Source organism: Typha angustifolia, chromosome 1 (assembly GCF_048772165.1).
Source record: "Typha angustifolia cultivar Huaian chromosome 1, ASM4877216v1, whole genome shotgun sequence".
NCBI lineage: Eukaryota > Viridiplantae > Streptophyta > Magnoliopsida > Poales > Typhaceae > Typha > Typha angustifolia.
In genome coordinates, this window is record NC_133239.1 from 238,643 (window position 1) to 264,837 (window position 26,195).

Genomic DNA, 26,195 nt, shown 5'->3' on the forward strand with positions numbered 1-26,195 from the left:
CGTTATCATTGCGTGATAATTATCAAACTTAGGTGCGAGTCATTGTAAAGACTACGTACCAATCTTTTCTTCCTCCTACTTTTATTTATTTTTAATTTTCTAAATCCGAAGATGAATTACTTGAAAAAAAAAGAAAAAGAAGGGGATTCCCAATACACGAGGCTGCGGACCGATACACTGTACATAGCCAGGATCGTATAAGATTAGATTAGAGTAGCAGTTTCAATGATTCAAACCCGTGACCACAAGATAGTAGTAGTACATGGTCCGATTCCACTGCAGTTAGTAAACACATGCATCCTGTTCCTCCAACTCATAGAGGCTTATTAGACATGACACTGTACATTGAATGTCATTGGCTGGCCGTGACAGGCCGGTGTATGATTGAGTGGGAGGTAGATCTTGCCTTTGTCTTCCTCTCATATCTCCACAATTAAAAGAATGCCACTTGGGATTGCCAGATATGATCCATTCCTAGGATGACTCAAGTTTTGTGGGGGAGAGAGACTGGACACACACACACACATTCTCTCTCTCTTCTCCTCACTTCTGGAGCTGTTGTTGGATTCATCCATGTCCTGGCTCGGAGCGGGGACAGCGAAGAGCGCGGCGGACCACTGGTCGCTCTCGCAGTCACAATCAAATGGAGTCCCGCCTAGTGTGCTCGAATGCTGATCCAGTAGTTCTCTCTGCATTACCCTTTTGCGAAGCATTTCTCTTGTTACACTGCATTCATACTCATACCTCTTTCTTCTCTCTCTCTCTCTCTCTCTCTCCCCCTCTCTTTGTCCTCAGGACTGGCCTGAATTGATCGACCAACCTCCATCGGCTTGATGTGATAGCTAAAACGGATTGATACTAGTAGAAGTAAAGAAGAAGTTGGCCACCGGATAGTATTAGCCCCACCGGAGGAATTCCCTGCAGTAGGAGTACTTATTACATTATAAATGGTTATAGTATAATATATGTATTAACCCAAATTAGTTCAAAACAGTTATAAACTTTTTTACTTTAATGGCCGTATAATTTGTCAGCCAATCACGGACTGGCTGCCGAGCGACATTGGCTCCAGGAATCCTGCAGCCGAGGCTGCAAACAGTATGCTCCCAAAGAAAATAACTTTTGTAACGGACAGACGGGAGATTCAGAGAAAATAGCTACTAAACATATACATTATAACAAATTTAGGCCAGATTTATTTGCCTGAATTAAAGGGGGATAAGATAAGGAATGAACTGTTGTTTATTCTTGATAAATACAATCAAACAACTAAAAAAGAAATTCGAATAAGAATCATAATAAATGAGAGCACCTTTTTATCCCAGTTCTAAGATGGGATCAGAAAACTGAAGATTGAGAGGGTAAAGGAAAGCAATCAATTCAATTGCAGAGAATAAAAGAATTTAAAAGGAGTGCAGCAGGGAGGGAGCAAAGACCAAAGCGACATGGTCCAAACCCAGGTACGTATCACATGCTTGGGGCTACAGTGGTGGTACCAACTCTTCGGATTCGGAATGCACCCAAACCCAATAAGTGCTTGGGTGGGGCTCACAAGCACTTCAATGCACCGGTGACCACAATCGCCAATTCCGGCAAAGCAGATTATTTTGAATGCAAATATATTGTTCCCCAACCACTCCCAATGACACAGCTGATCACATAGTAATATTTCCTTTCAATCAGCCAACTTATGATATATACATACCTGCAAAAAGGGGAATGACAACATAACCCCTAGGCAATATTCAGATCCTATAAAACTGCGATGTATTACAGTTCTTCCGGTCAAGAGTCCACTCATATGCAAATGTATCCGGTAGGATTAGAACAGATATATATATATATATATATATATATATATATAGGGTTGCTGATAGTCTCTGTGCTCAATAAGCAGTACAGAGACATGCAATAATAAGATGTTGGATATTGTGCTTGCTTCTAAAAACATGGTGATTGAAGCTCGTATACAGCACAAAGGCTTGCTACAGATCCAGCATTCGGCCTCTAATAATTGCCTCAGCCTTCCTTACCTCCATCACAGGTCCGATAACGAAAACCTACACGGTGCAATTAGAAGCAATCCAGTCAGTATAAATTTATCTAACTTGTCATAGTAGGTCTTGTAATTTAATCTACTAAGAGCTCATTTCTAGGTAAATTCAAAATATTCGAGTCCTTCGCGTAGCTTTCTTTTAGTATTCATCGCTCTACATGGACTCAAGCTGTCCAACTATTACCAATCCCCAATTACTTATCAACAAGCAAATGATACTATGGGTATGAATGCCAGGTGATTATCAGGTAAAATTTACCTAAGACTATTTAAAGACATCCTAATCAAGAATGTATCTACTGAGCCAGCCTAAATTTCTTTGTATCGTGCAGAAAACATATAACATAGCGAAAACAGTACATTTTCTTCACTTATTGCTGTCAAAAATCAAAATAATAAGTCGGCCAATGTGAATAATGCTGAACCAAGGATGCTCCCACTCTCCCCTCCACACCCTTATCTATATAAGCAATTAAATGATTTCACAATCCTCACTTTATCTATATTTATCTATAAAGTCTTCGTAGTATTACTAGTATAATAGTATATAGCATAAAGCAACGGAGCACTACTCATTGCATGAAGATGACAAAAACTTTAGGCCTTATTTGGTTTGAGGCTAAGCCCCGAACTTAGTTAGTCTTATTTCTTAGTCTTGATTTTTTGGAGATTAAATTTGATTAGATATGAAAAGGATAAAAAAATATTGGTTACTGAACCAGTTTAGAGGTGTCTAAACCAGTTCAAGGGAATCAAACAAGGCCTTAATAATATTAAGAGCATGACAGTAACAAGAGAATCCCATCATATAAAACATGAGATAATATACACATCATACACAAACTTTCAGTGATTCTAGAGACCTAGGCTAAGGCTAAAGTCAGCCATATCGTAGTTATCTTAAAAGTATGAGAAATCACTAAGTTCCATGAAACAAATGGAATAAAATTTTGGTATGTTGAGCTGACCATAATGGTATGTTGAGCTGACCAGAAATTTATGGACTCACATTATTCCATGCTTACAAAAACTAAGGCCTACTGCATCCTAAATTCCTACCAGCCATTGGAGAAGCTTAAAGCAGCAAACCTTACCTTGTCAGGAGGACCCTTAGCACCACCTATAAGAATTTCCGCACTGCAGTGTAAGAAAACAAAGGATCAAGATGAATTAAAGAACATTCAACAACTAAATCTAGTACCATATATCTCAGAAACAACACACTTACTTGCAAGATTGTTTCACAGACATGATAGAGGCTCCTCTTTTCCCAATGACTTGTCCCATTTTCCCAGGCGGAACATTTAAGACCGAGAGTATCTCCTCTTTAGGAGTATAACCTTCAGCTACCAGGTCATCTGGATGCAGTTAGATCACATAAATACTTTATTCCTTTCACTTATCAGCTACTAGGTCATCTGGACGCAATTAGATCACATAAATACTTCATTCACTTTCACTTATCCTATACAACAATCCTTGTAGCTTTTTCACTTATTGTGCATCAAACCTAAAAGTCAATCCCAACTATTTGGGTTGATTATATGGATCATTTCCTCTATCCAACTCTATTTTGTGCAGAAAATTGATCTATAAGGATCCAGTTGGATAGCTGGCAAAAGTTTTATGCTCGCTATCAAGCTATGAAATGGAACCCTCCTTGTCTGAGCCTAGGACCATTCTTGAAATTTGAAAGATATAACAATATGCGCACCCAGATGGAATCAGATAGAAAATGTATTTAACCTGGGAGAGGAGGAAGAGGTGGCCAATCTGCTTGGTCATTATCATTGATGCAGAAACACCTACAGTATAATGAGCCTCGAACTCCAAGATGCCATAGAGATCTTCTAGTCAACTTCTCAACCATCTTCTGATATATATAGAGTAGAAAGCGAATATCATCTGTGGCTGCTCGAATCAACATTTCAGACAGTGGCCTATATTTCCAAATAGCAGGATCCTGATATTGTCATATTGTACATATCAGTTCAGAGCACAAAACAGTCTTAACTTCATAATTTAACAAAACAGTCAACCTATTTCCATATTAAATAATTGGTTGCAGCCAGGCTAACCTGTCTCAGACGAACACGTACTTCTTCCTTTTCAAGATATGGAACTCCTACATGAAGCAATACCAGAATATAAACATGCCATATGAACAATCAAACATCTCGACTGAGAAATCAACTAGGTTTAAGTCTTTCAGTCACTAAAATCTTCATCGATAAAGATGGGGACAGATTAATGTAACACTTGATGAAAGCTGAAAGATCACATGTTATAACTGAAACTGGATCCCATTAAGATGTAATGTAGAAAGTTAGAAACCAACAAGCCAATGAAAACTATTTGTAAATCAATTCACTAGCAGAGCCAAAAGGAGCTGGGAGAAATCAAATAAAAAGGAAAATATGAGAAGAAATGGTTAGAATGAGAAGACTCAAAATGGTAGCCTTTTTCTGGTGCTTGCACATCCCCTGTGATAACTTACTGACCAACAGTAATGCCAAGCTTTTACTACCAACCCTTTTGGGCCTGACTATCTGGATCCTTTCATCCATCTGTTTGTAGCGGTCTGTGCCATTCCAAAATACAAGATATAACTCTTTAGAATAAAGCTGACATTACATGTAATCTTAGCCTGGACCAGATAAACTAAGTTAATCTATACAAAATTCTCTTTAGAGGTAAATGTCTTAATCCAAAATTCTGAGGATGCTTTACCACCAGCTTCCACAATAAGAGAAACTGAAGGTACAGGAAGCAAGTTAGCAAGCACATAGAAAAATAATCATACCAATCATTTGAAAACACTGGAACCAAAACCAAGGATTTTAGTCCCAAAGTTGTGGGGTTGGCCACATGTTTTCTTTTCCATCCTTTCATTCCGATCAATTAAGATGCTAAAACCTGAAAATCAGCGTTATTGAAATTCCCTCGTGGTTTAAGTGGTTCTAGTTACATATAAACTAAGAGAACTTGTAGCTGTACAACTTTCATTGTTACAAATAGAGCAGGCGACCACAAGAAAAACCTCCTCATCTATAACCGAGTTCTCAGCCCAGCATATTCTTCTCTACGAAGTATATTTGGGAATATAAGATTACATATCATTTCGACAGTATAAGTATATAACAGGTTATACCATCCTATGATTGCACCAACACGTAAAAGAGAGCACATTCAAGTACAACTCCAGCTTGCAAATTAGTGGTGAAGAGATACGTAATAGTGAGTAATGACATATATAATAGTGTCTTGGCACAAGTTGTGGGATTGTCAAGTCTCAACTGTTGGACAATTTCCTTAAGGTTAGAAGAATTTTCAATGTTGTCTAATTCTTTACTTTCAGATCCTCTTTATAGAACCTACCTTGTCTTTGGATTCAATATGCTAATTACCAGCTTTTCATTGACATTCATATTCATTATTAAAAACAAAAGAATATTGAAACATAAGTATCTGCATTCTAGATTAGCATGAGTGATAGAGAGAAATTTAAGGCAAAATGAAAAGTTTAGGTCAAGAATGTACCACAATAACGAGGATCAGCAAGAAGGCCAACAAAAGATATATAGTCATTTGGTGACCGCTTTCTTCCTTCTTGCTCTTCTATTAGAGAATAAGCAATCTACACGAGCAAGAAAGCATTGAGAAAGTCATCCTCTCCAACAATATTTTCATGCCAACTTAGGCATATCCAAGAAAAGAACTGGAGTATCAGAAAATTGCTCATCCATTTCCATGTAGTAGTTATGCTTGAATCTAAAGACAGCATTTTCTATCGTAAATTCATGCTTCAGAGCAAATGTAGGAAATAAAGATTTATAAAATGAAACAGTCCAGTACTCATCATACTCTTGGATTGAACAAGAGCAATCCTTTTATCAGGGAAGAGACGTGAGAAAATGAGGTTTACCTGAGTATCTAAGACATTATGCAATTTGATGCCAAACTGAAAAAATAAAGCCTGAGTGCAAGCATAAGGTTCGTGTATTAGCAAAGATTGCAGAATTTTTTAAAGAAATAGTATAGAAGAAAAAGGGGCCAAAGCATTTAGAGACCTCGCTGTCTCGTTTGCAGTCGTGAATAACTTTTGTGATGTAATTAGATTCAAGTGCAGGTTTACAAGCTTGCATGACTTCCTCCTTTCCATCAATAGCATCAACAATGTACACAGCATCAGGAAATAAAAGCTAAAAACCACAGAAACAAGAAAATTGATCAAAGAACCAATGTATTAGAGGAAACCATTATAAAATTGGTAAATGTCAAAACAGATTTTTGCATAAGAAAAAGAAAAGGACCCTAAAACAAAGCAAGAGAAGAAATGTGAATCAACAGATTGAGATTACAAAAGGATGTAAAAGCAAAAGTAGTCGATACTCCTGGTTTTAAAGTATAATATACTTTAATGAGCAGAAAGACTACTATAATCAGTAAGCTTAACTGCTTATATGCCTGCAAACAGAAGCAAACCTAACACATTAGATCAAACAATCTAGAAAAAATTTGATTAGTTCTCTAAATCCTATAATAGATATAAAGAAGCAGAAAACTGGAAGGGACAATTAAACTAAGGAGTAACGGAAAAAACAGTTGATTTTACCTGCATTACGCAAAGAGCACCATGGCGACAAAGGTCGACACCTTCACAATCGAATCCGATAACCAACGGCCTATGGGCTGAGGGTTCAAGAAAATCAACTGGAAGCTGAGCAGCATCGGTGACAATATAAACGGGAACTTGCATGAATTGGTCACTATCATCAGAAAGCGAGACAGCTGTGGTACGTATAGAGAGAAACTAAGCTTATTGCAGTAGAAGACAATAACAACATAACAACCAAAACCCTCGATCGGAAGCAAAGTCAGCATCTAAAACTAAAAACAATTAAAAAAATTCGGCGTGAATCCATCGTCGAGAAACAAGTAGACGGTCGAAGAACTCGAAATCACAAAAACCTCACTAATAAGGATACACGCATGTAAGATCCTCACGAGAAGATTGCGGTCGAGACATGAATCTAAGAGAGCACGTCAAAGAGGAGAAGGAGATCAATAGGCACCTGAAGCCGTGGGGAGAGGAACGCGAGCATGGCGAGGAGGAGGAGGAGGATCGGAAGCCATGGCCCGATTCCGATGGCTTCTTGGAGGGGAAAGATCACAGAGCTGTGGAAGCGACTGTTTGGAAATATAAGGGCAGGAAAGTGAACTCGCGGAAATATGGGAATCTTTTTTCTCGCGATGCCGATTTCTGAAGGTTATTTAGCGAATACGACGACGAGTATGGAGCCTCCAGTCTTGAAACACCCTTTTTCCTTTTTTTCTTTTTTTGGAATTTGGCCTAATTAGAGTTGCAATTTTATCTTCTCCTAATATGTTTTATATAAAACTTACCCACTCCTTACAGACAAAGAGTAATCATGCAAATTTTTTAAATAAAAAATATAAAGTGGAATAGTCTTGCAAATTTAGTCCATATTTTAGTCTACTGAGGTTCTACTTAATTAATAAATCAAAGGCTCATTTCCAAATCATCAACTATCGATTTAACGATTCTACACATTATGCGGCATGCTTAGCCTCTAATTATCAATATTTTCCTCTTTGTTTGGAAGTTGTATTACCTTTGTAACTTTGTCGATTATCTTTCGTCATTTTTCTAAACTAACATCTATTAAACTGTAGCCGTAGCCGTGGGGGTGTCGTGAAAATGTCTAATCAATGCTTTGTTGCACTCCATGTTTTGTGGGCACCAAGATTTGTTTGCACAAGTATCAACCTGTCACGCACCTCTTGCTCATACGTGGCTGGATAGACGATTTCTCTATTTTTCATCCATGATTTGATCAACTCCAGATCTAATTTGCTTGCCCTCCATAAGTCCATAGAGAAAGGGAAAGTTGGAGAAGAGAATTAGTTCACTTGCCATGATAGAGCATTCGCAGCACGATTAATGAAGAGTTGGTTCCATAGAATTACCCTCTCTCTTTATGCATATTTTGGCCGTAGAGAGAAAAAAAAGGAAAAGAATTTGGTAGAAATTGGAAAATAGATATTGGAAAAGCTTGAGTGAAAATAGGATGTAATTAAATTGAGTTGAGGTTTGACCAAACTTAAATTAAAATTAATTTAGAGTTTAATTATATAATCAAGCTAATTTTAACTCGAGTCAATTTTGAGTCCAAAGCCTAGAAGAGGTTGAATAAATTTTGAGTTAAGCCTATCAAAAGTAACTCAAACCTAAATCAAGCTTATTCAAATTTGAAATGAATCAAGATTGATTCACACCATAATTAAGTTTGAAATAACACATAATTCAATGGCGAAGGTAAGGATCAATTATAATTATATTATGAGCCTTTAGATCTTGATCTAAATATTCATAATAATCTCAGATATTATATATTATTGAATATTATATTCTTATTTTGAGTTTGATCAAGTCGGCTCATAGTCAAGCTCCCTCGGAATGAATTTTGAGTCAATTTTGCTGATCAATCTTAAATTAGTTCACTTCGGAGCCGAACTTAATATTGAGTTGAAATTATGAAATAAGTACGGAAAATGTGAATGAGAAATATGGAGAGGAAAGTAGGGAGATTGAGAGTAATAAAAATCACCCAGGTCTCACAGAGGAGAGGGAAATTATTGATCAAAGTCTAGAAAAATTATATTTTAAGGTATTAATTGCATATTAACTTTTTGTTTAGGGAAAAATAGGTACTGTTAATTTAATAGAAGGGCAATTTAAAAATATTTAAATAATTTAAAGATCCTATCATAACGTCTTTTTAAAAGGGTATAAGTAATAATTGGTGTTGTTCGTAGTTCGGGAGCCTGGATGTAATTTAGGCTTCTTCTTTTTTTACAGTAACTCCTTCCGGTTAGGGTTAGGGTTTAGAGGGAGGAGAAGGGGGGGGAGAGGAGAAGGTAAGAAGAAGATGGGAGCTCCGAAGCAGAAGTGGACGTCGGAGGAGGAAGAGGCATTGAGAGCCGGGGTGGACAAACACGGGGCTGGAAAGTGGCGGACCATTCAAAAGGACCCCGAGTTCAGTCACTGCCTTGCCACTCGCTCAAACATCGATCTTAAGGTCATCTTTCTTCTCTTCGTATGTGTTTCGTCACTATTACAATCACTCTTGTGTCCTTAATGGGCAAAATGCTAAGGCCGGAGGGTGATACTCTATTATCATCAAAATTGTTTTGCTTTCGATATGAAATTTAGCTCCTAGTGTCGTTAGATCTGTATCCAAAAGTTATTCTTCTATAAAACCATTGGAAGATGAATAAGAATGTATCCTTGAAAAAAGATTTCTTGCTTTTGAGAAGTTTTATCCTCTACTGTTAGTAGCCTGTAATTATTCGTTAGCCAAATTAGCTGCATCACTTTGTCTTTGTTCCTTTAAGAATCTCCCAAATTAAAAAAACCCTCTTTTCTGTACTAGCTTTCTGCACACTCTTATTTAACCGGAAAAAATGAATTCCTTTTAAATTCCTACTGTGTATTGAGAGTGGTAAGGGCACTTGCCTTTTGTTTTTATCTTAATGTGAACTTCTGCTTTATATGTTCAGGATAAATGGAGGAACATGAGTGTCAGTGCTCATGGTCAGGGCTCGAGGGAGAAGATCAGGACGCCGAAACCAAAGGGTCTTTCAACCACCCCAGCATCTAGCTCTGGGAGCCTTGCTCTCTCTGTCCCACGTAAGGATGATGGATCAGCGGTATCCACAGATCCTGCAAAGAATTCTCAGGATGGGAAAAATCCTCCTCGGTATGTTGTTTCTTTATACCGCAAATTTTCTATTTCTATTGGCAAACACAATGACCTGGAATAAAAATAAAAATAATGTGATTCATTACTTCTACAATGATCAGATGATGAGAAATCAACTTAGTATGTGTTTCTCCAACCTTGGGGCTAGTGGATCAAGATTCACCAAACAAACTATTTCACTCTCTTTTGACTGTTTGGCTTGCTTCATAATTTGCAAAACCAGATAGACTCATTTCCTTTCACTCTTCACATGACTCCAGAGCCTCACGCCTATTCCCCTCATTATTGTAACTGGCATCTAAGCTTGTCTAGATGGCCAAAAAAGTGAAAAATTATCTTTCTTATCACCCTCATTAGTCATCATTTTTCCATATTTCCTTATCTGGTTAAATCTACAAAATAAGTAGCACCTACTGTGGACTGTACCAGACATTAGGAATAGTATACACACCCAATGAGTGAACTGTTGAAGTAAAACTGAGTTACCGCTTGCTATGAATAATGTCATATTAGCACAATGCTTACAACTTTTGTTTTTTTCTTCCTTTGATGCTCTTGTTTCTAGACCCCAAATTTTAATTATTAATCCAATTTGTATCATTCAGGTACACTGCCATGATCATTGAAGCTCTTGCAGCAATGCAAGAACCAAATGGGTCAGAAATTGGTGCAATCTGCAGCTTTATAGAGGTTAGTGGGAGCATCCTTCATTGGCAAGTCGAAAGAAATTTAATGTCTGGCATTCTTCTCTTTTGTTTCCTTACTTTTTATTAGACACACTAAAATTATGAACTCTGATCTGTTCAGGATCTCATTATTTGGCTCCTTTGCAGCCTGTGCAGAAATTTAAATCACTTATTGCCAAATCCACACTAGTATTTAGTTTTATTCTATATGCAATTTAGACTATTTAGTATTCTGGAGATGATCCTCACTCCTCAGTATGAATAATACTTTTTTTTAGAACAGTATGATAATCAAATATGTTTAAACTTAAAAAGAATCATCTTCTGATGTTATGTGTTTATGACAGCTTATATTCCTGCTGGGTTCAGTTAGAACATTGCAGAAATTATTCAACATTCTTATAAGATTTCCCTCTTCCCATAAGCAGTAGTGAAATAGATGTTTTCTGAAGTTCAATGTGGGCATGGAGAATAACAAATTGTCAGATTACTAATATGCTATTGCTGTAATTGTCTATTTGTTCATGTCTTGTTTTGTGCTTATTTCTTATTGCCCTTAAGTTGGTTAGTTGATTCTCTTTGCAACTGATTCAGTTTTGTAGCCCCATTAACTGAAGGGTTAATTCTAATTTCTAAGACGTAATGATCTTGTTAATGGTTGGGTTGTCAAGCTTAACAATCCTATACAGACAAAATAGTTTATGTTCAATTCCCTTGCTTTGATTGTGGCATCTGTATTCAAGTAGTTTTTCAAAATTGCGTTGAGTTCTTAGTCTTGCATCTTAACACATATAGTGGAAGTGCAGGTCACATCAGTTTTGCATCATAAGTCTGGTTCAACACCTTGCTTGCTTTTGGACATATCTTACTAGCTTGCTCTCTTAATTGCAGTGTGTATTTGCCATAAAATTTTGCTTAGTGAATTAGTTTGCTTTATGTTGATTTTTCTTTGGTATTCTATGCAGCAAAAACATGAGGTGCCACAGAATTTTAGGAGGTTACTTAGTTCGAAATTAAGGAGGCTTGTTGCACAAAATAAAATAGAAAAGGTGAATGCTGTTTTCTGACCTTTATGCTCTAACTCTCTTTACGGAATATATCTTTTCTTTTCCTCCAATGAATGACAAACTTTACCCTTGGACAAAAATGAGCATAGATTTCAATAAAGCAAATAAGCTGGTAATCCCTGAAATCTTTAAATACAGGTGCAGAAAGGGTACAGGCTTAAAGATTCTTGCTTTGCAACAAAAACTCCCACCCCGAAGCAGAAGGATCCATCCCATCGCTCTAGGACACCGCAGAGCAGCGGACTCTCTAATACCATAGACCCCACAGAAGAAGCAGCAATAACTGCTGCATACAAAATAGCAGATGCGGAGGCCAAATCGTTTCTAGCATCAGAAGCAGTCAAGGAATATGAGAAGATCTCAAAGATGGCTGAAGAGACAGATGCATTATTGCTGCTAGCTAAAGAGATCTCGGAGAAATGTACATGGAGACTAGCTGATTTCTGAGATTTACATACCTCTGCATTTTCATTTCTTTGAGCGCTCATTTAGTTTTTATGATGCTGCAGGTACATGTGGTGAAATTGTTGCGTTGGCGTAGGCTGAATGACGAAGAAATTAGTGATGCATTAAGGATCTTCAGTGTCTGTAGAATTTTGCACATAAAACTTGCTCTCCCCTAGTCTGTCCTTCAGTAGTACCTCTTTGTGGCCGACTTGTTAAGTTTAAATTGTGGTTCCCATGTAGGCAAACGAAAAACTTGCAGTGTAATAGTGTATGATAAAAGCTTTTACATATAAGAGTGCCCCTTTTTCCTGTCAATCAGTCTTTACATGGTAATATTAAGTAGGATATTTGCTTCACCAATTGCACCATAGATACTCTTGCTGTAGTACTGTTTTTCAATCTTCTGTATGATCTTTTGAGTATATTAGTGATGCATAACCAATTGCACCATGGTAATTTCTAGGGTATCTCACTGGAGCTTTAGAACATGTTCTTTTCTTAGGGTAGGCACATTTGTTTTGCTTGTCTATTTGGCAAGGAACTTATTCCTAGTGTGTAATAGGGAAATCTTTCTTTTTTTTTGTGCCTATATTTCTCCTGTTCAAAGCTTAATATTATTGTACATCAAACATAGTTTATCGACTTTATTCAGATTTATCGGTTTTTTATCCTTTTTTTTTGGTTGAAGTGAGCACAATAGCGGACGTGTCATTTCCTGTGCGACTTCCACTGCAGCCAATCCGAAGTTCCGTAATATGGCATCGAAGCTTAAAAAGCTTCGCCCATCCTCTCACGAGAAATGGCTCATGATCCTCTCCGCTTCCCCAGATAACTCTTTAGAAACCCTAATCGATCTCCTTGTACCTATCCCCTCCATCGCGATCTAGATCTCCCGAAGGTAATGACCCTCACCATCCACCCCGAATCTCTTCTCTGATTTCTTTTTACATCTTGCTCCAAACAAATTTAGCTTCTTTTCCGATCAGCAATGGTGCTGGGCGACTCCTCCAGCGGAAACCCAAACCCTAATCCGGATGCGAATCCGGCGGCGGCGGAGGACGAGACTTCGATTGACGTCCTCGCGCGCAATATCCAGGATACTCTCACCGTCGGCAAGCGTCACCGGTTCTGGGAGACTCAACCCGTAGGCCAATTCAACGACCTCGGGGATTCCACCCTCCCCGAGGGCCCCATCGAGGCCCCGACCCCAATTTCCGAGGTAAAATCCGATCCCTATAACCTCCCCGCCTTGTATGAATGGACTACATGCGACATGGACGACGAGAGCACCTGCGCCGAGGTCTACAACCTCCTCACCAACAACTACGTCGAAGACGATGAGAACATGTTCCGTTTTAATTACTCCAAAGAGTTCCTCCGATGGGCTCTTCGCCCTCCGGGTTACTACAAGTCTTGGCACATCGGCGTCCGCGTCAAATCTTCCAAAAAGCTCGTCGCTTTCATCACCGGCGTGCCTGCCAGAATCCGGGTCCGGGGCGACGTCGTCCGGATGGCGGAGATCAACTTCCTCTGCGTTCACAAGAAGCTCCGGTCGAAGCGGCTCGCCCCGGTCATGATCAAAGAGGTCACTAGGCGCGTCCACCTGGAGAATATCTGGCAGGCAGCGTACACGGCTGGGATTGTCCTTCCGACGCCGGTCACCACTTGCCGGTACTGGCATCGGTCCCTGAACCCTAAGAAGCTGATCGATGTTGGTTTCTCCCGGCTCGGCGCACGTATGACTATGAGCCGCACAATCCGTCTTTATAAGCTACCGGAGGCCACCGTGACCCCGGGTTTTAGGAAGATGGAGCTGAGGGATGTGGCCGCGGTGACGAGGCTGCTGAGGGAATACTTGGGGCAGTTTGCGGTTGCACCTGATTTTGATGAAAGTGATGTCGAGCATTGGCTGCTCCCGCAGGAGAACGTGGTGGATAGCTTCTTGGTCGAGAGCCCCGAGACGCATGAGGTGACGGATTTCTGCAGCTTCTATACTCTTCCTTCGTCGATCCTGAACAACCAGAACTACTCGCTGTTGAAGGCTGCTTACTCTTATTACAATGTTGCTACAAAAACTCCTTTGCTCCAGCTGATGAATGATGCGCTTATCGTCGCCAAGAAGATGGATTATGATGTCTTCAATGCCCTCGATGTTATGCATAATGAGTCCTTCTTGAAGGAACTAAAGTTTGGACCTGGCGATGGGCAGCTCCATTACTATTTATACAACTATCGGATCAGGAATCCTTTGAGACCACAGGAGCTTGGTCTCGTGCTTCTATAAGTTATTCTTCTAAATATAATTTCCATATAGTGATGGCTGCGCTCTTGATCAGAAGTTTCCTGAGTACGCTTAGGATTGCAACAGCCAGAATCTCTGTTTCATCTTATTGCTTGCTGTTTCATCGATCTGATTGCCATGCATTGGCATCACCTTGGTCTCTTATTTTTGGACCAATCTCATTGTTATCTTGAATTCTGCCGTTTGAGCTTAATTGGAAAGTTTAGTTCTTTGTGTTTTCTGTCTTCATCTCTGAGTTTAAGAGCGCTCGTGGTATTTTGGTGCATTTCTAAACCCTTTTAAAATTTTGTGGTTTTAGTTGAATGCATTTGAGCTTTACTGGTTTATCTTTACTTTTGCATATATTTTTGCTTCAATTTTCTTTTTTCTATATCTGCTTTGTACTTTTAATTTGGTTTCACGTATTTTTGCACAAACTGATTGCTTCTACCATGTACATTCCTTGTTATACTATTAATTTAGTAGTCCTGAATGCAGTTCATTTCATGGATTGTCTACATAGCTTTTTTCTTCAAGCTTGAATGCAAGTGCTACATTTACTGATAGTATGTGTTTCTAGATTAAGCATTATCGTTTTCAATGAAGCTGATTTGAGTAGAAAGCTGCTGCAGGAGCAGATGCGATGTTTAGGTTATAAGTAAGATAACACACTCTTGTTGCTTGTGTTTCTAGAGTGAATTAGACTGCAATGAGTACTCTTCAGTGCATGAAACCTATGAAGGAGAGTGAATTAGTTGGTTCTGTAGGTTACTCGGTTTATACAACTATCAGATCAGGAATATTTTAAGACTGCCGGAGCCTGATCTTGTGCTTCTATAGGTTATTCTTCTAAATATTCTTTTCATTTTACTGATGCATGCTCTCTTGATCAGTTCCCTGATTTCACCTCTGATTGCAACACCCTGAATCTCCATCTCATAATCATCATCTCTTAATTTTGCAGCAAGCTCATGCTGTCTTTTTTTCTTTCGTTTTGTGTGATGAAGATCAGTAGGATGATGATGTTGTCTTTGATCCTGCCTAGGAAATTTTATTTATTATCTGTGTTTACGTCTTTACCTAGTGCTAATGGACTTTTGGTGCAACTCTGCTATACTAAATGCTTGAAATTCTGTGGTTTTAGTTGGATGCGTTTATCTTTTATTTTTGTATATGGTTGCTTCCATTTTTATATTCAGTGCTGTATTTATAATTAGGTGTCATGTATTATTGCACCAACTGATTGCTTATACCGTTTCAATTCTTTTATTATGCTATTGCTTTTAGCAGTGCTATAATGTACAAGTGTCCTGAATGCAGTTCATTTCGCTGATCTTCATATGAAGAAGCCTCCCAAGTCCCAATACTACAAAATATACAAATTTATCTGGTTTTCCGATGCTTGCAATTCCATCTGCTAGTCCTCCACTTCTTTCATTTGCCAGGGAGAAACAACACCTCAAGGAGGGGAAACAAAATTTAAGACATAAAAAAGGGGGAAAAAAAAGGATCCCTTTCCACAAATAATAAGTCATTGTTCCAATCTACAAGAAGAGAAACAAACTATAGAGCCATCATGTTTGGTGTAGTAGTCTAGAAGTAATGAAAAAAATTGAATCATCAACACAAATGCAATTTTCTACATAATTGTGCATGCTTCAAGAGTACAATCCTTTTCAACTCATTTGAAAATTTGGTCAGAAGATTAATTGCCAATTCAACATTGGTTGGGATCAGTGCAGTACTCCACTGCTTTTATTGATGGTATTAAATTTTTGCTTCACTCCGTCTTCCTCCAGACGAGTCCTCTGATGAATCAAAGCTGCAACACATATGTGGGTCTGATATACAATTTGTCAGGCATCACAGCTGATACACTTCAAATATAAATTAGCATAAACTGGAAGGTGAACTTTTTACCACAGCAACAATACAAGATCAAGGGTATATGAATCTGCAACCACTAAAGTTTTAAAAGAAAACAAAGTTAGGAATACAAAATCAGTTTATGCTCATTAACACAAGGGTGAGTATCCAACTATTCCAATCAATATTTTTAGCACTTTGGAGCTTTCTAGCATGCAAATCTAGTGTACATTAAAGAGTATGCAGGATCTGCTGTGAGACAAAAAAAAAAGCCTCACCCTGTCTATCAAGATGCTGCGAGACCAAAAAAAAAAAAAAAAAAAACCCTCTTTTGGTCTTATCATTTGGGCTTGACCCCATTCAAGTCAAGGATAGTCATATGCTGACATGAACTAAGTCTTTGCCTGCTTAGTTGGACTTGAAAGTCTAGTTCGCTATGCCCTCTGACGGCTCGGCTGGTCTGGGCCCTTTTATTTTTATAGATTTTTTCAGTCATATAATAAATATTTAGAAAATTGAATACCACTGTATAAGTATTATTTTATGATAGCTAACTAAAATATTTTTATAAAAACTTATTATACTTGACCTGATAAAATATAATATTTTTTAAAATTCATCTATTAAGTTCGTCTGAACTCAATATCTCACAAGCTAGTAAAATAGTAATAAACTATAATATTCTAACTTAACCTAAGCAAACTAGAGTGAGCGGCAAGCTAACTCGACATGCTCGTTAATTATTTTTCTTACCACTAAGCCATTGAACTAAGTTGAATTGAGCTGCTAAATAAGCCGAGCAAAACTACTAATAATTAAACAATTTGTCTACTTTACTTGAAGTTGGAGTTTGAACTTGCGAATACATTTCCAATTACCTAACATTGGACGGTGATAGACTGGCATATTTGATGAAGAAGTACCAAGGACAGGAACATATTATGGCCATTAACAAATTTCAAAGTCGTTGGATGAAAGCACAGTACCGTCTGGCTCTCTCTCTGTCTCTGTCTCCGTCTCTCTCTCTCTGTCTCATCTACTATAGTAAGTAATGAAAATTTACCTGGTTACCAAAAAAATAAATAAAGATAATGGGGTTGTAAAGAGTAATAAGAACAAAGCATAGGGCGTAGATTGTAAAATTCTCCATGTAAATAAAACCGGTGTCGTATAAAATTCTTTTTCTTTTGTGGGGGAACTGAGAAGTCCTCCTTTGGCTTAAATTGTGGGTGCGCGGTTGGGTGAGTCTATAAGCTTTAGTTTTCCTTTTTGGGCGACAATCTCGGCCCCGCTTCTTTCCCTTCCGAGAGCTAAGTAGAGAGAGAGAGAGAGAGAGAGAGAGAGAGAGAGAGAGAGAGAGAGAGAGGGGGGGGAGAGGGGTAGAGAAAACTAACGCCATCCAATGCCGACCAAAGAGAGAAACTTAGAAAGAGAGAGAGAGAGAAAGAGACCTCCTCCTTCCGTTCTTCTGTTTCGGTGTAATCGAAGCGTGCGTCGATCCGCTTAGTTTCCTCGATTCTTTGATTTATTTCCCTTTTTGTCGTGCTTTCGATCGGTTTTTCGGTGGGGCGATTGGTGTTGATCTGATCTCCCGTTCCACCGTCGTTGGGATATCTGCTGGTTTCGCCGGCCTCGGGTAATCGGTTCAAATTTGTAGAGGATCGGGTGAGGCAATTAGTTCGTTGGCCTCTTTATAGCTTCTCGAATAACCTTTTAGGTCTTCGGGTTAGGGTTAGGAATTAGGGTCTCTAATTCGTGAACGCTGTAATGGAGCCTCGCGTGGGGAACAAGTTTCGGCTTGGTCGCAAGATCGGGAGCGGCTCCTTTGGGGAGATCTATCTAGGTACGTGCTGGTTCTGGACTAAATTTTGTTTTGTGAATTGAAAGCTTCTCTTCTGTTTTTCGGATGATGTTTTCTTGTTTGGCTGCAGGTACTAATATCCAAGCGAACGAGGAGGTTGCGGTTAAACTCGTAAGTGCTGTGATCTTTGTAGATGTTCTTAATAGATAGCCTTTATTGATAGCTTGCTCGAATTTTTTGAGTCACAAGTTCCATTCTTTTTTCTTTTTTAATTTCTGTAGAGCTCTAGTCTTCTAAGGTTTTGCCTACTAATCAATTATTCTTTTGCCCTGTTTTGACTCTCATATCATAGTTTAGGTAGATTACTCAGTAATGTTCGGAATGATTTTAGCGGTCTACTTTTAAGAGGATCACGGAAACCCTTGAGGGTCTATCATTCTATGGGAAAGTGTTATCAGTGGATAGATGTTTGGCTTTAAAATAGGGAACCAGAATATTATGCGCTGGCTTCCTGGAAGTTCTTGATATTGGAATGTGCTGATTCAGTTCTCCTTTATTGGCATCCTTTATGTCTTAACTTTTTGACTGGTGATACTTGTGTGTTATGGTGTGTTCATATACATATCAAATATGTATGGACTAACAAATATCCTTTATAATATCAGTCTAAGGTGTAATGTAATATGATAATAATGTATATCTCGAGCATCTAGTAAAAGTAGATTTATTGCATGAGACAAAGGCAGCACGTTTATGTCCTTTAACCTGAGGGGAGCTTCTGGATGATATGGATGATAGAATTACACAAATTGATGCACCTTTTTGATTGAAAAATATGCAGAGAGATGAGTACATCATGTAGAAATACACTCAATCTCGATAAGAAACTGTATGCTAGTTTCTTAATTCCTTGATGAGGTGCAGTTTTTCCCTGTGAAGAGTTTTAAGGAATTTGTATTTGGCTTTTAAGCCACCTAATCTGCATCAGTGAAATATGTCGAAATTGTTTTTGTAAGATTTCTTATTTGTTCCACAATTTTTGTATTTTATTTGTTTGCATAATCCTTGCATCTATGTTATGCCTTATTTCTGAGTGTCATTTTCATTTACTCTCGGTTGTCAATGATCAGGTACAGTACTTTGTTAGACGTTACTGGAATTTGAGAACATTATCTTTTTCTGTGATTTTATACTTAAATATGTATAAACTATAAACTTGTCGTTGAGCCTAGATAATGGCTAGATTTGACTGAGAAGTTGTCTTGTTTGAGTCTATCCTTCTCAATCTGATAGCATGGTTTTTTGTAACCTTTGATATGGTTTAATGATAATGTTCTGTTTCTTTTTTAGGAAAATGTGAAGACCAAGCATCCTCAGTTGCTATATGAATCAAAGCTGTACAGGATTCTGCAAGGAGGAAGTAATAGAATGTCTTGCATCCTTGCGTTATGAACGGCAAATTTATGTTATATTTACTCATTTTTGTTTGATGTTTGTCAGCTGGAATACCAAATGTGAGATGGTTTGGTGTTGAAGGTGACTATAATGTCCTGGTGATGGATTTATTGGGACCTAGTCTTGAAGATCTTTTTAGCTTTTGCAGCAGAAAGCTCTCTTTGAAGACTGTTCTGATGCTTGCTGATCAAATGGTATGGTATTACTAGTACTCTACTCGTGATTTACAAAAGAAACTTTATCCCAGAACTTTCCACGTGTGCTTTCATATATGGCTTGGCAATCTGGCATTTGAGCCACTGTAATGGAGCAGATTCTCCCTCTCAGTCACTAATGAGCATGTATTGTCTGGAATTTAAATCTTCTCACAGTTTTGGCTCCCTTCTTGGTTTTTCTTCCATCCTGCGGGTGTGAAAGTGTAATTACGCAATGGCTATTAGGTTTAGGTGATCTTATGTTTGCTAACCTGATCGGGACCTAATTGATCACGGCACGGCTTGTGTCGGCCGTGCCGTAAGAGAAGGAGAGAAAGAAATAAGGGATACTCACTTTCACCTTCACTATTGCCGTCGTTAATAGCCGCTTGCCTTTGCCGTTGTTGTCGCTATCGCCTAAGCTCGCGTCGGGTGCCCTAGTCCGAGAGAGGAGGAAGAGAGATCGAGAGAGGTGTCAGCGACAGCGATCGGCAACGGGTAGCTCGACGATAAAGTTGATGGCGAGCGGCGGAACTATTAGGAGGGATGCCGTGCCATGTACCAGTATGCTATTGGCACGGCCATCCATGGCTAAATGTACATTGTATATGATGTGCAATACCAGCCTACTTCTTTATGTACTTGTTTTCTGCGATGCCTTCATTATCAATTCTTGAAAAACATTTAATATGGATAACAACTAATTTGACTGTTTCTCTGTTATATTTTGTGCTTAGATCAATCGAGTGGAATTTGTTCATTCTAAGTCTTTCTTGCATCGAGATATTAAACCTGATAATTTTCTAATGGGTCTTGGAAAGCGAGCAAATCAGGTAGGAATGTTATCTTGGTGTTCTTACATGTTGGTTCTTAATTATCTTTGAGTGTATTATGTGCTATCTTTGTTTTTTTGCCATTTTATAGGTGTACATGATTGATTTTGGCCTTGCCAAGAAGTACAGAGATACTTCAACACACCAGCACATTCCCTACAGGTAACTAATCATTGTTTTGTTTCTGTCTTGCATGCTTTAAGGGGATAATTGGATCACATTCTGCTTTGTATCAGTATTCTCTGCATCACAGCTGCTGCATAAATATTTCAGTCCTAGGCAAGATATCAACTTTGAATTCATTTGTGAGATATGTAGACAAACTTGTAAATTACTAAACAAACAACTGCAACACTCAGATCCTAGTTGTATCCTATTCGGGTTTTCTTGTTTAGACTTTAAGCCTACATATCCAGATCCATTGGCGGTAATATTTGAGTTGTCTCATTAGTTTCTGTTAAAAAACTATGTACCAATTGCCTTGTCCAATACTCTAGATTGTTTCCACCTCCGCGAAATGATTATCTTGGTCCTCCATTATGAAATGTTTTTAATTAAAGTTTATGGAATGACATCTGTTTACTTTTATTTCTTTATTTGTAGATTCATATTTGGTATTATCTAGCTGCTAAGTTCCTCGTGGCATGCTATTTGATCTGTGCTTGTTTATTATGGCCATTGAAGATGTATTTGATCTTGATGCAATGTAAGAATGCTTTCTTTTGGTGATTGATTGTATGATGCATATGATAATAGATCTTTCAAGTTGAAAAGAATAACTAAATCATACATTTTGAAAGCTGTTGTACTGTCACATAAATGGATTTTGGTTTTGTCCATTAATTTGGCATCCTTGCCATGACTAAAGCAATTCCAACTGGCAAAAGTTACAACAATAACCATTCTTTTTGCTGGTTAAAGCGTGATATAGTAATCATGCTTTAGGGTTAGGATTACAAAATCAGTGGATGCGTTCATATTACTCATGTTCAATTTCTTTGACATTTTAAATTTTCTTTTGGTTAATCATGAATGCATGATGCAACTTATATGTGACACTCATGCCTATGTAATGCCGCCATCATGTAATGACAAGTGATACTATTAGTAATAGTTAAATGTTTTTCTCATAATCTATTAATTGACAGAAGAAGGGTGGAACACATTTAGAGCTCTAATAGTTTCATAAATAATGCAGAGAGAACAAGAATTTGACAGGAACAGCAAGATATGCAAGTGTGAACACTCATCTAGGGATCGGTAAGTACAATATCTTCCATGCGACAGTGCCCTTTTTCTTTTTCTTTTGTTGGGCCAAGGACTACCCAGTCTGAAAATGTTCAATTATGAGTTACTGTATCTATTTAAGTTTACTCATGTTCTTTTTTCACATTCTGATTCTTTCATTAGCTTTCTTATTTGTTTGCATTTTGAGATTTGAATTTCTTTTGTTTGGGTACCAAGAACAAAGCAGGAGGGATGATTTAGAATCTCTTGGATACGTCCTCATGTACTTTTTAAGAGGAAGGTCTGTCATATTTTTCAAATTTATTACCTTTCTCTGCTTTGAACCCAGCCAAACTTATGCTTTTGTTGTTATCAGTTTACCATGGCAGGGTTTAAAAGCTGGGACCAAGAAACAGAAATACGAGAAAATTAGTGAAAGAAAAGTTGCCACATCGATTGAGGTAATTTCTTAGTTAGCTCTCTAATACAGTATCCAATTTTCTTGGTAATGATAAACCTCTAAAATTTCAGGCTTTATGTCGTGGATATCCTACTGAATTTGCGTCCTACTTCCACTATTGTCGTTCACTGCGTTTTGATGATAAGCCAGATTATTCATACCTCAAGAGATTGTTCCGAGATCTTTTTATCCGTGAGGGTTGGTTTCCTGTACATTTTGTGTTAAAATTATTGAGGGTGTATATTTATTTTACTAGATTGTATAAGCAGTTATGGGGAATATTCTGAATATTTTCATTCTTGGATGTAACTTTGTTTTATCAATTTTTCTCTGCAGGATTTCAATTTGATTATGTTTTCGACTGGACCATATTGAAGTATCAGCAGTCGCAGATTACTAATGCTCCTCCACGTGCTCTTGTTAGTCACACAATTTTTTTTTGTTATTTTCATGAGTTTTTTTTATTCTCGAAGAAATTGATTTTGGTCTTCTGTTTAGGGTTCAGGTGCTGGACCTAGCTCTGGCCTGGCTCCTGCCATGGCGAATGATAGACAGTCTGGTATCTTTCTATCTTCTTTTAGATTAATGAAATATAACTGGTCATTTTATATTTACCATGATTTTTGAGCAAGAGATGGATAATTCTTAGTTTCTATATGATTATTTCATCTTGTCTTCTGTTTTGAGTGGCATTGGGTCTACACTCGACAAGATTCTTTGGCCATCCATTTGAAGTTATTTACCCTTTTTGTGCAAGGGCAACTTGAATAGTTCCCTTGGATTATTTGAGCTGTTCAACAATATCTTTTCAGGTGGCGAAGAAGGAAGGAGGAGTGGTTGGTTGGCAGTCGATCCTTCCCGAAGGCGTGTACCACCGCCAGCTGTAAATGCGGGTAGTTTGTCAAAGCAGAAGTCTCCGGTGGGAAATGATCCATCCACTACTAAAGATGCTGTGGTGAGTTTTTAGTTCTATTCTGTTCATTTCGTTATGTGTGTTGCTATCAGTCATAGAGACAACTTAGTGCTATGCCATTAAAATCGCTTGATGCAAAGATCCACTTGGACAGAGCTGTATAGCACCATATATTGAAATAAAGTTACAGCAATTGTAGTTGTAAAGTGAGATATAATATTTTGGAATTTTAGTTTAAGTTTGAAATACAGCGAATGATCGGTGGCTATATTGGTATTTTTAAGATACTCAACAATAGAACATCTTTCAGATTATTCTTTTTGTCTAGTGATGTCATCGAAGTTTTTTGTGTCCGTGTGTGTGTGAGTCTGCTCCAGAAGCTGGCCTTTTCTAGAAGTTTTTGTAATTTTCCTGCTTTCTTGTCAAACTACATCTGTTGGTCTATTTCCTTGCTTTTCTGTACAGTGGATCCTCCTCTACTTTCCATTTATGAACAATGGAATATATGTGCTACTTGAGACACATGAAGTTATGGAGCTTTAGCTTGAAGAACTTTGTATTTTGATACAAAAAATTTCTATTCTTAAGAAGTAAATTATTATAAAATATATTGCGATGTGAATTATATACATTCCTATGTAAGTGTTTGCTGTGTTATTCCTGACTGTAAAGCTTATATCTGTAGTTCTCCAGTTCAGCTTTTTTGGAACGGCCAAGCGGATCATCAAGGCGAGCTGTTGTTTCCAGTAGCCGGGACATGATGAGCACCGACATGGACCCGTCATTCACTCGTACCACAGATGCAAGTCCTGGTACTTTTCGCATTGTTTCAGGTCCTCAGAGAAGCTCACCAGCTGGTTCTGCTGAGCACAGGCGCTCATCTTCTGGTAGGCACTCATCCAACATCAAGAATTATGAGTCAACTCTTAAAGGCATTGAATGTCTTAATTTCAACGGTGATGAGAGGTTTCAGTACTAGTTTCACTAAGCAATCAGCTGCAACACGGATACTATGTGCAATCTGGGGAAAAGTTGCAAGCAGGAGGGAGGATATAGTGGGAACTAGAGGTTGTGGATTGCTGCTGACGTTATCTGAGTTCTCTTGAGACGGTAAATAAGAGAAGGGTGCCTCGTGAGCTGCAAACTTTGACTATTGTTATGACTATGCTGATGCTGTTTGTACATGCCCTGATGGTCGTTTGCTTGGCTCTTTTATGTCATCTGGCTCTGTTATTTTATAACATTTCTTGGATATTGTTTTCCACTTAACAGTTGTGTCGATCCTTATCTTCAAGATGCAACCAACTGGTTTGAAACCATTTGATCTGTACTTAATTCAAGTGATCAGGTTTTAAGCATTTATTGCTTTGTTGGCTGTCTCTATTGAAGAGATTAAATTGTATCTATCTGATTGATCATCATAGTTGGGGTTACTTTGTAATGGCAGTTATTTCCAAGTTTTCAAGAGGGGCATCTTGGGTTTCTTATTGAAAGTATGGTTTACCTCTGACCTTGTTATGCTTGCTTTTAGCGGTCATTATCATATGAGAAAAGTTCGTTGTAGTAACTCTGCTGCAATATCAAATAGAATTGGTAGTTTTTATGTTTTTGTGTGTGTCTGATACGTTATCTAACCCGAATTATGTAATTTTCCTCAGATTTGGTGCTCCACCTTTTCAGATTGATCCGATTCTGTGGTTGCATTTTATAACTAATCTAATGCTTATTGTCCTTAAGCTGTGGGGTATTCGGAATTTCCCATCATCAGATCTGCTTGGGAACTCAATCTCTAACTCTTGGGAAGAGTAACAAATGCCTGTGTGAGATCTGAGAGAGAGAGAGAGACTATATTAGCCAAAATAAAAAAGGGGTAGAAAATCGTAATTATGTGTTGCCCACAAGGACTGTGAAGCTGTTGATACTCTAGGTTTATGTTCTCTTTCACTGTGTCATCAGAGACACATATGATCTAGATCTCATGCCCACTATTCATAATCTAACATTGGCTCCTCAACTAAGGATGGTCAACCTCAATATTTATGAACGAGTTAGTCCGTGACACTGGCAACGACCTCGGCGTCCTTGGCCGGTAATTCCTCTGCCTATTCCCCATCTTGTCATAGAACGCTGCCACTTCGTCCTCCTCGTCGTCACTCGGAATCTTGCACCTCTCCCCTAGGATTATAGCTTTCGTCCATATCGATTCCTCTCCCCACTTCTCTTTCCTTTCCTTCCTACTCGCACGTATCTTAGAGAGCCTGTTAGGGAGCTTCATGCTGAGGCTCATCGAAAGCCTTCGTCTCGGATTCATCGCCCGGACGATTTGATCAGGTGTCGTTGCACTGGTCAACGTCTCGGACCTCTCCTCATATATGATCGAGGAGTATCGTTGTCCTTGTTGTTGTTCCAGTTGTTCTTCTTGGGTGCATGTTAGCGTCGGAGGTGATGATCTGTCTCCTATCGACGACGCATTCTTGTTCGAGTTGCTCGATTTTGACGAGAGACACGAGAGCTTGCGGCTGTGAGAGGCACAGAGCGCGAAGACGATGGCGATGGCAGCTACAACAGATGCAGCTAGGAGAGGAAGAGCTACTACAGGATGGACGAAGAGCTTGTATTCGTGAGAAGGATACCTTCTTCCCATGGGAGATCGACGTCGTCGTCGTCGGGGTCGGTGAATCTCAAACAACAGAAGGAACGCGTGCTTTTTATTTTTGTGTGTATGTGTGTGTGTGTAGGTGAACAAAGTAGTAAGTAGTTAGGGATGGAAGAGAGAATGAAAGGCGCGCGAGATGGTTTATGTCTATTTCTATTCTTCTATGATCCGGAATGGAGGGAGTTAGAAGGAATCTGACAGTTGCGAGAGGCAATTCCGTTCTTCTTCTCTGGTTGTGGACGATTTAGTTAGTCTACACTCCGGAAAAGATGACAGTTATGGTTGGCCAGTTCTATGAGAGCTTGGAAGTTAAATACTTAAGTCATTTCTCTTTAGGATCCGATTAGAGAAGATCTACTACTACCTTCCCCCCCTATAACCCGGATCCGGTTAAAAGGTGGATCCATCCATAAATATCACTCACACTCGTGTTGGGGCCCACCGCCCACACTAACACCGACCGCAA

The 26,195-nt window shown here is 38.5% G+C and overlaps 4 protein-coding genes across 10 annotated transcripts; 3 read left to right on the forward strand and 1 right to left on the reverse strand.

Moving 5' to 3' along the window:
* Positions 1-178: 178 nt before the first annotated feature.
* On the reverse strand, positions 179-7,299 carry LOC140763089 (uncharacterized). Of its 4 annotated transcripts, XR_012104800.1 has the most exons (11): positions 7,132-7,295; positions 6,672-6,847; positions 6,127-6,258; positions 5,982-6,032; positions 5,597-5,693; positions 4,135-4,181; positions 3,803-4,019; positions 3,285-3,414; positions 3,151-3,193; positions 1,011-2,060; positions 179-918 (listed from the first exon to the last, which is right to left on the reverse strand). XR_012104800.1 is itself a non-coding variant. In XM_073101151.1 (10 exons), the coding sequence occupies exons 1-10, from the start codon at positions 7,190-7,192 to the stop codon at positions 1,986-1,988; spliced, it is 981 nt and encodes a 326-aa protein (XP_072957252.1). In that variant the 5' UTR covers positions 7,193-7,299; the 3' UTR covers positions 179-1,985. The 4 variants fall into 4 exon arrangements, 3 of the variants coding, with proteins under 3 accessions (XP_072957252.1, XP_072957239.1, XP_072957259.1); XM_073101151.1 differs by having other exon boundaries at positions 179-2,060; positions 6,127-6,210; positions 7,132-7,299; XM_073101138.1 differs by having other exon boundaries at positions 179-2,060.
* A 1,606-nt stretch (positions 7,300-8,905) lies between these two features.
* On the forward strand, positions 8,906-12,399 carry LOC140759870 (single myb histone 4-like). The gene is made up of 6 exons (XM_073096548.1): positions 8,906-9,159; positions 9,641-9,840; positions 10,449-10,533; positions 11,495-11,578; positions 11,735-12,017; positions 12,106-12,399. The coding sequence occupies exons 1-6, from the start codon at positions 9,010-9,012 to the stop codon at positions 12,135-12,137; spliced, it is 834 nt and encodes a 277-aa protein (XP_072952649.1). The 5' UTR covers positions 8,906-9,009; the 3' UTR covers positions 12,138-12,399.
* Positions 12,400-12,545: 146 nt separating this feature from the next.
* Positions 12,546-14,573, forward strand: LOC140759863 (glycylpeptide N-tetradecanoyltransferase 1-like). Its single transcript, XM_073096536.1, has 2 exons — positions 12,546-12,941; positions 13,030-14,573. The coding sequence occupies exon 2, from the start codon at positions 13,032-13,034 to the stop codon at positions 14,325-14,327; it is 1,296 nt and encodes a 431-aa protein (XP_072952637.1). The 5' UTR covers positions 12,546-12,941; positions 13,030-13,031; the 3' UTR covers positions 14,328-14,573.
* Positions 14,574-17,520: 2,947 nt separating this feature from the next.
* LOC140780160 (casein kinase 1-like protein 2) lies at positions 17,521-24,433 on the forward strand. Of its 4 annotated transcripts, none has more exons than XR_012107466.1 (14): positions 17,521-18,033; positions 18,122-18,162; positions 19,342-19,411; positions 19,492-19,640; positions 20,378-20,473; positions 20,565-20,635; positions 21,672-21,733; positions 21,938-22,001; positions 22,077-22,161; positions 22,232-22,358; positions 22,497-22,579; positions 22,666-22,719; positions 22,973-23,115; positions 23,767-23,907. XR_012107466.1 is itself a non-coding variant. In XM_073125560.1 (14 exons), the coding sequence occupies exons 1-14, from the start codon at positions 17,958-17,960 to the stop codon at positions 23,821-23,823; spliced, it is 1,185 nt and encodes a 394-aa protein (XP_072981661.1). In that variant the 5' UTR covers positions 17,526-17,957; the 3' UTR covers positions 23,824-23,958. The 4 variants fall into 4 exon arrangements, 2 of the variants coding, with proteins under 2 accessions (XP_072981661.1, XP_072981651.1); XR_012107465.1 differs by having other exon boundaries at positions 17,526-18,033; positions 23,759-23,899; XM_073125560.1 differs by having other exon boundaries at positions 17,526-18,033; positions 22,659-22,719; positions 23,767-23,958.
* The last annotated feature ends 1,762 nt before the right edge of the window (positions 24,434-26,195 follow it).

Bases quoted from the DNA above. Each gene is read 5' to 3' on its own strand.
- LOC140759863 (XM_073096536.1), top strand. From the start codon at position 13,032: ATGGTGCTGGGCGACTCCTCCAGCGGAAACCCAAACCCTAATCCGGAT.
- LOC140780160 (XM_073125550.1), top strand. From the start codon at position 17,958: ATGGAGCCTCGCGTGGGGAACAAGTTTCGGCTTGGTCGCAAGATCGGG. The intron at 19,412-19,491 runs GTAATAGAATGT...GATGTTTGTCAG, and splicing joins CAGGATTCTGCAAGGAGGAA to CTGGAATACCAAATGTGAGA. The intron at 22,359-22,496 runs GTTGGTTTCCTG...TTTTCTCTGCAG, and splicing joins AGATCTTTTTATCCGTGAGG to GATTTCAATTTGATTATGTT.
- LOC140759870 (XM_073096548.1), top strand. From the start codon at position 9,010: ATGGGAGCTCCGAAGCAGAAGTGGACGTCGGAGGAGGAAGAGGCATTG. The intron at 9,841-10,448 runs GTATGTTGTTTC...TGTATCATTCAG, and splicing joins GATGGGAAAAATCCTCCTCG to GTACACTGCCATGATCATTG. The intron at 10,534-11,494 runs GTTAGTGGGAGC...TATTCTATGCAG, and splicing joins CAATCTGCAGCTTTATAGAG to CAAAAACATGAGGTGCCACA.
- LOC140763089 (XM_073101138.1), bottom strand. From the start codon at position 7,192: ATGGCTTCCGATCCTCCTCCTCCTCCTCGCCATGCTCGCGTTCCTCTC. The intron at 4,182-5,596 runs GTACATTCTTGA...TGCTTCATGTAG, and splicing joins TGCTGATCCTCGTTATTGTG to GAGTTCCATATCTTGAAAAG. The intron at 4,020-4,134 runs GTTAGCCTGGCT...TGACAATATCAG, and splicing joins TACGTGTTCGTCTGAGACAG to GATCCTGCTATTTGGAAATA.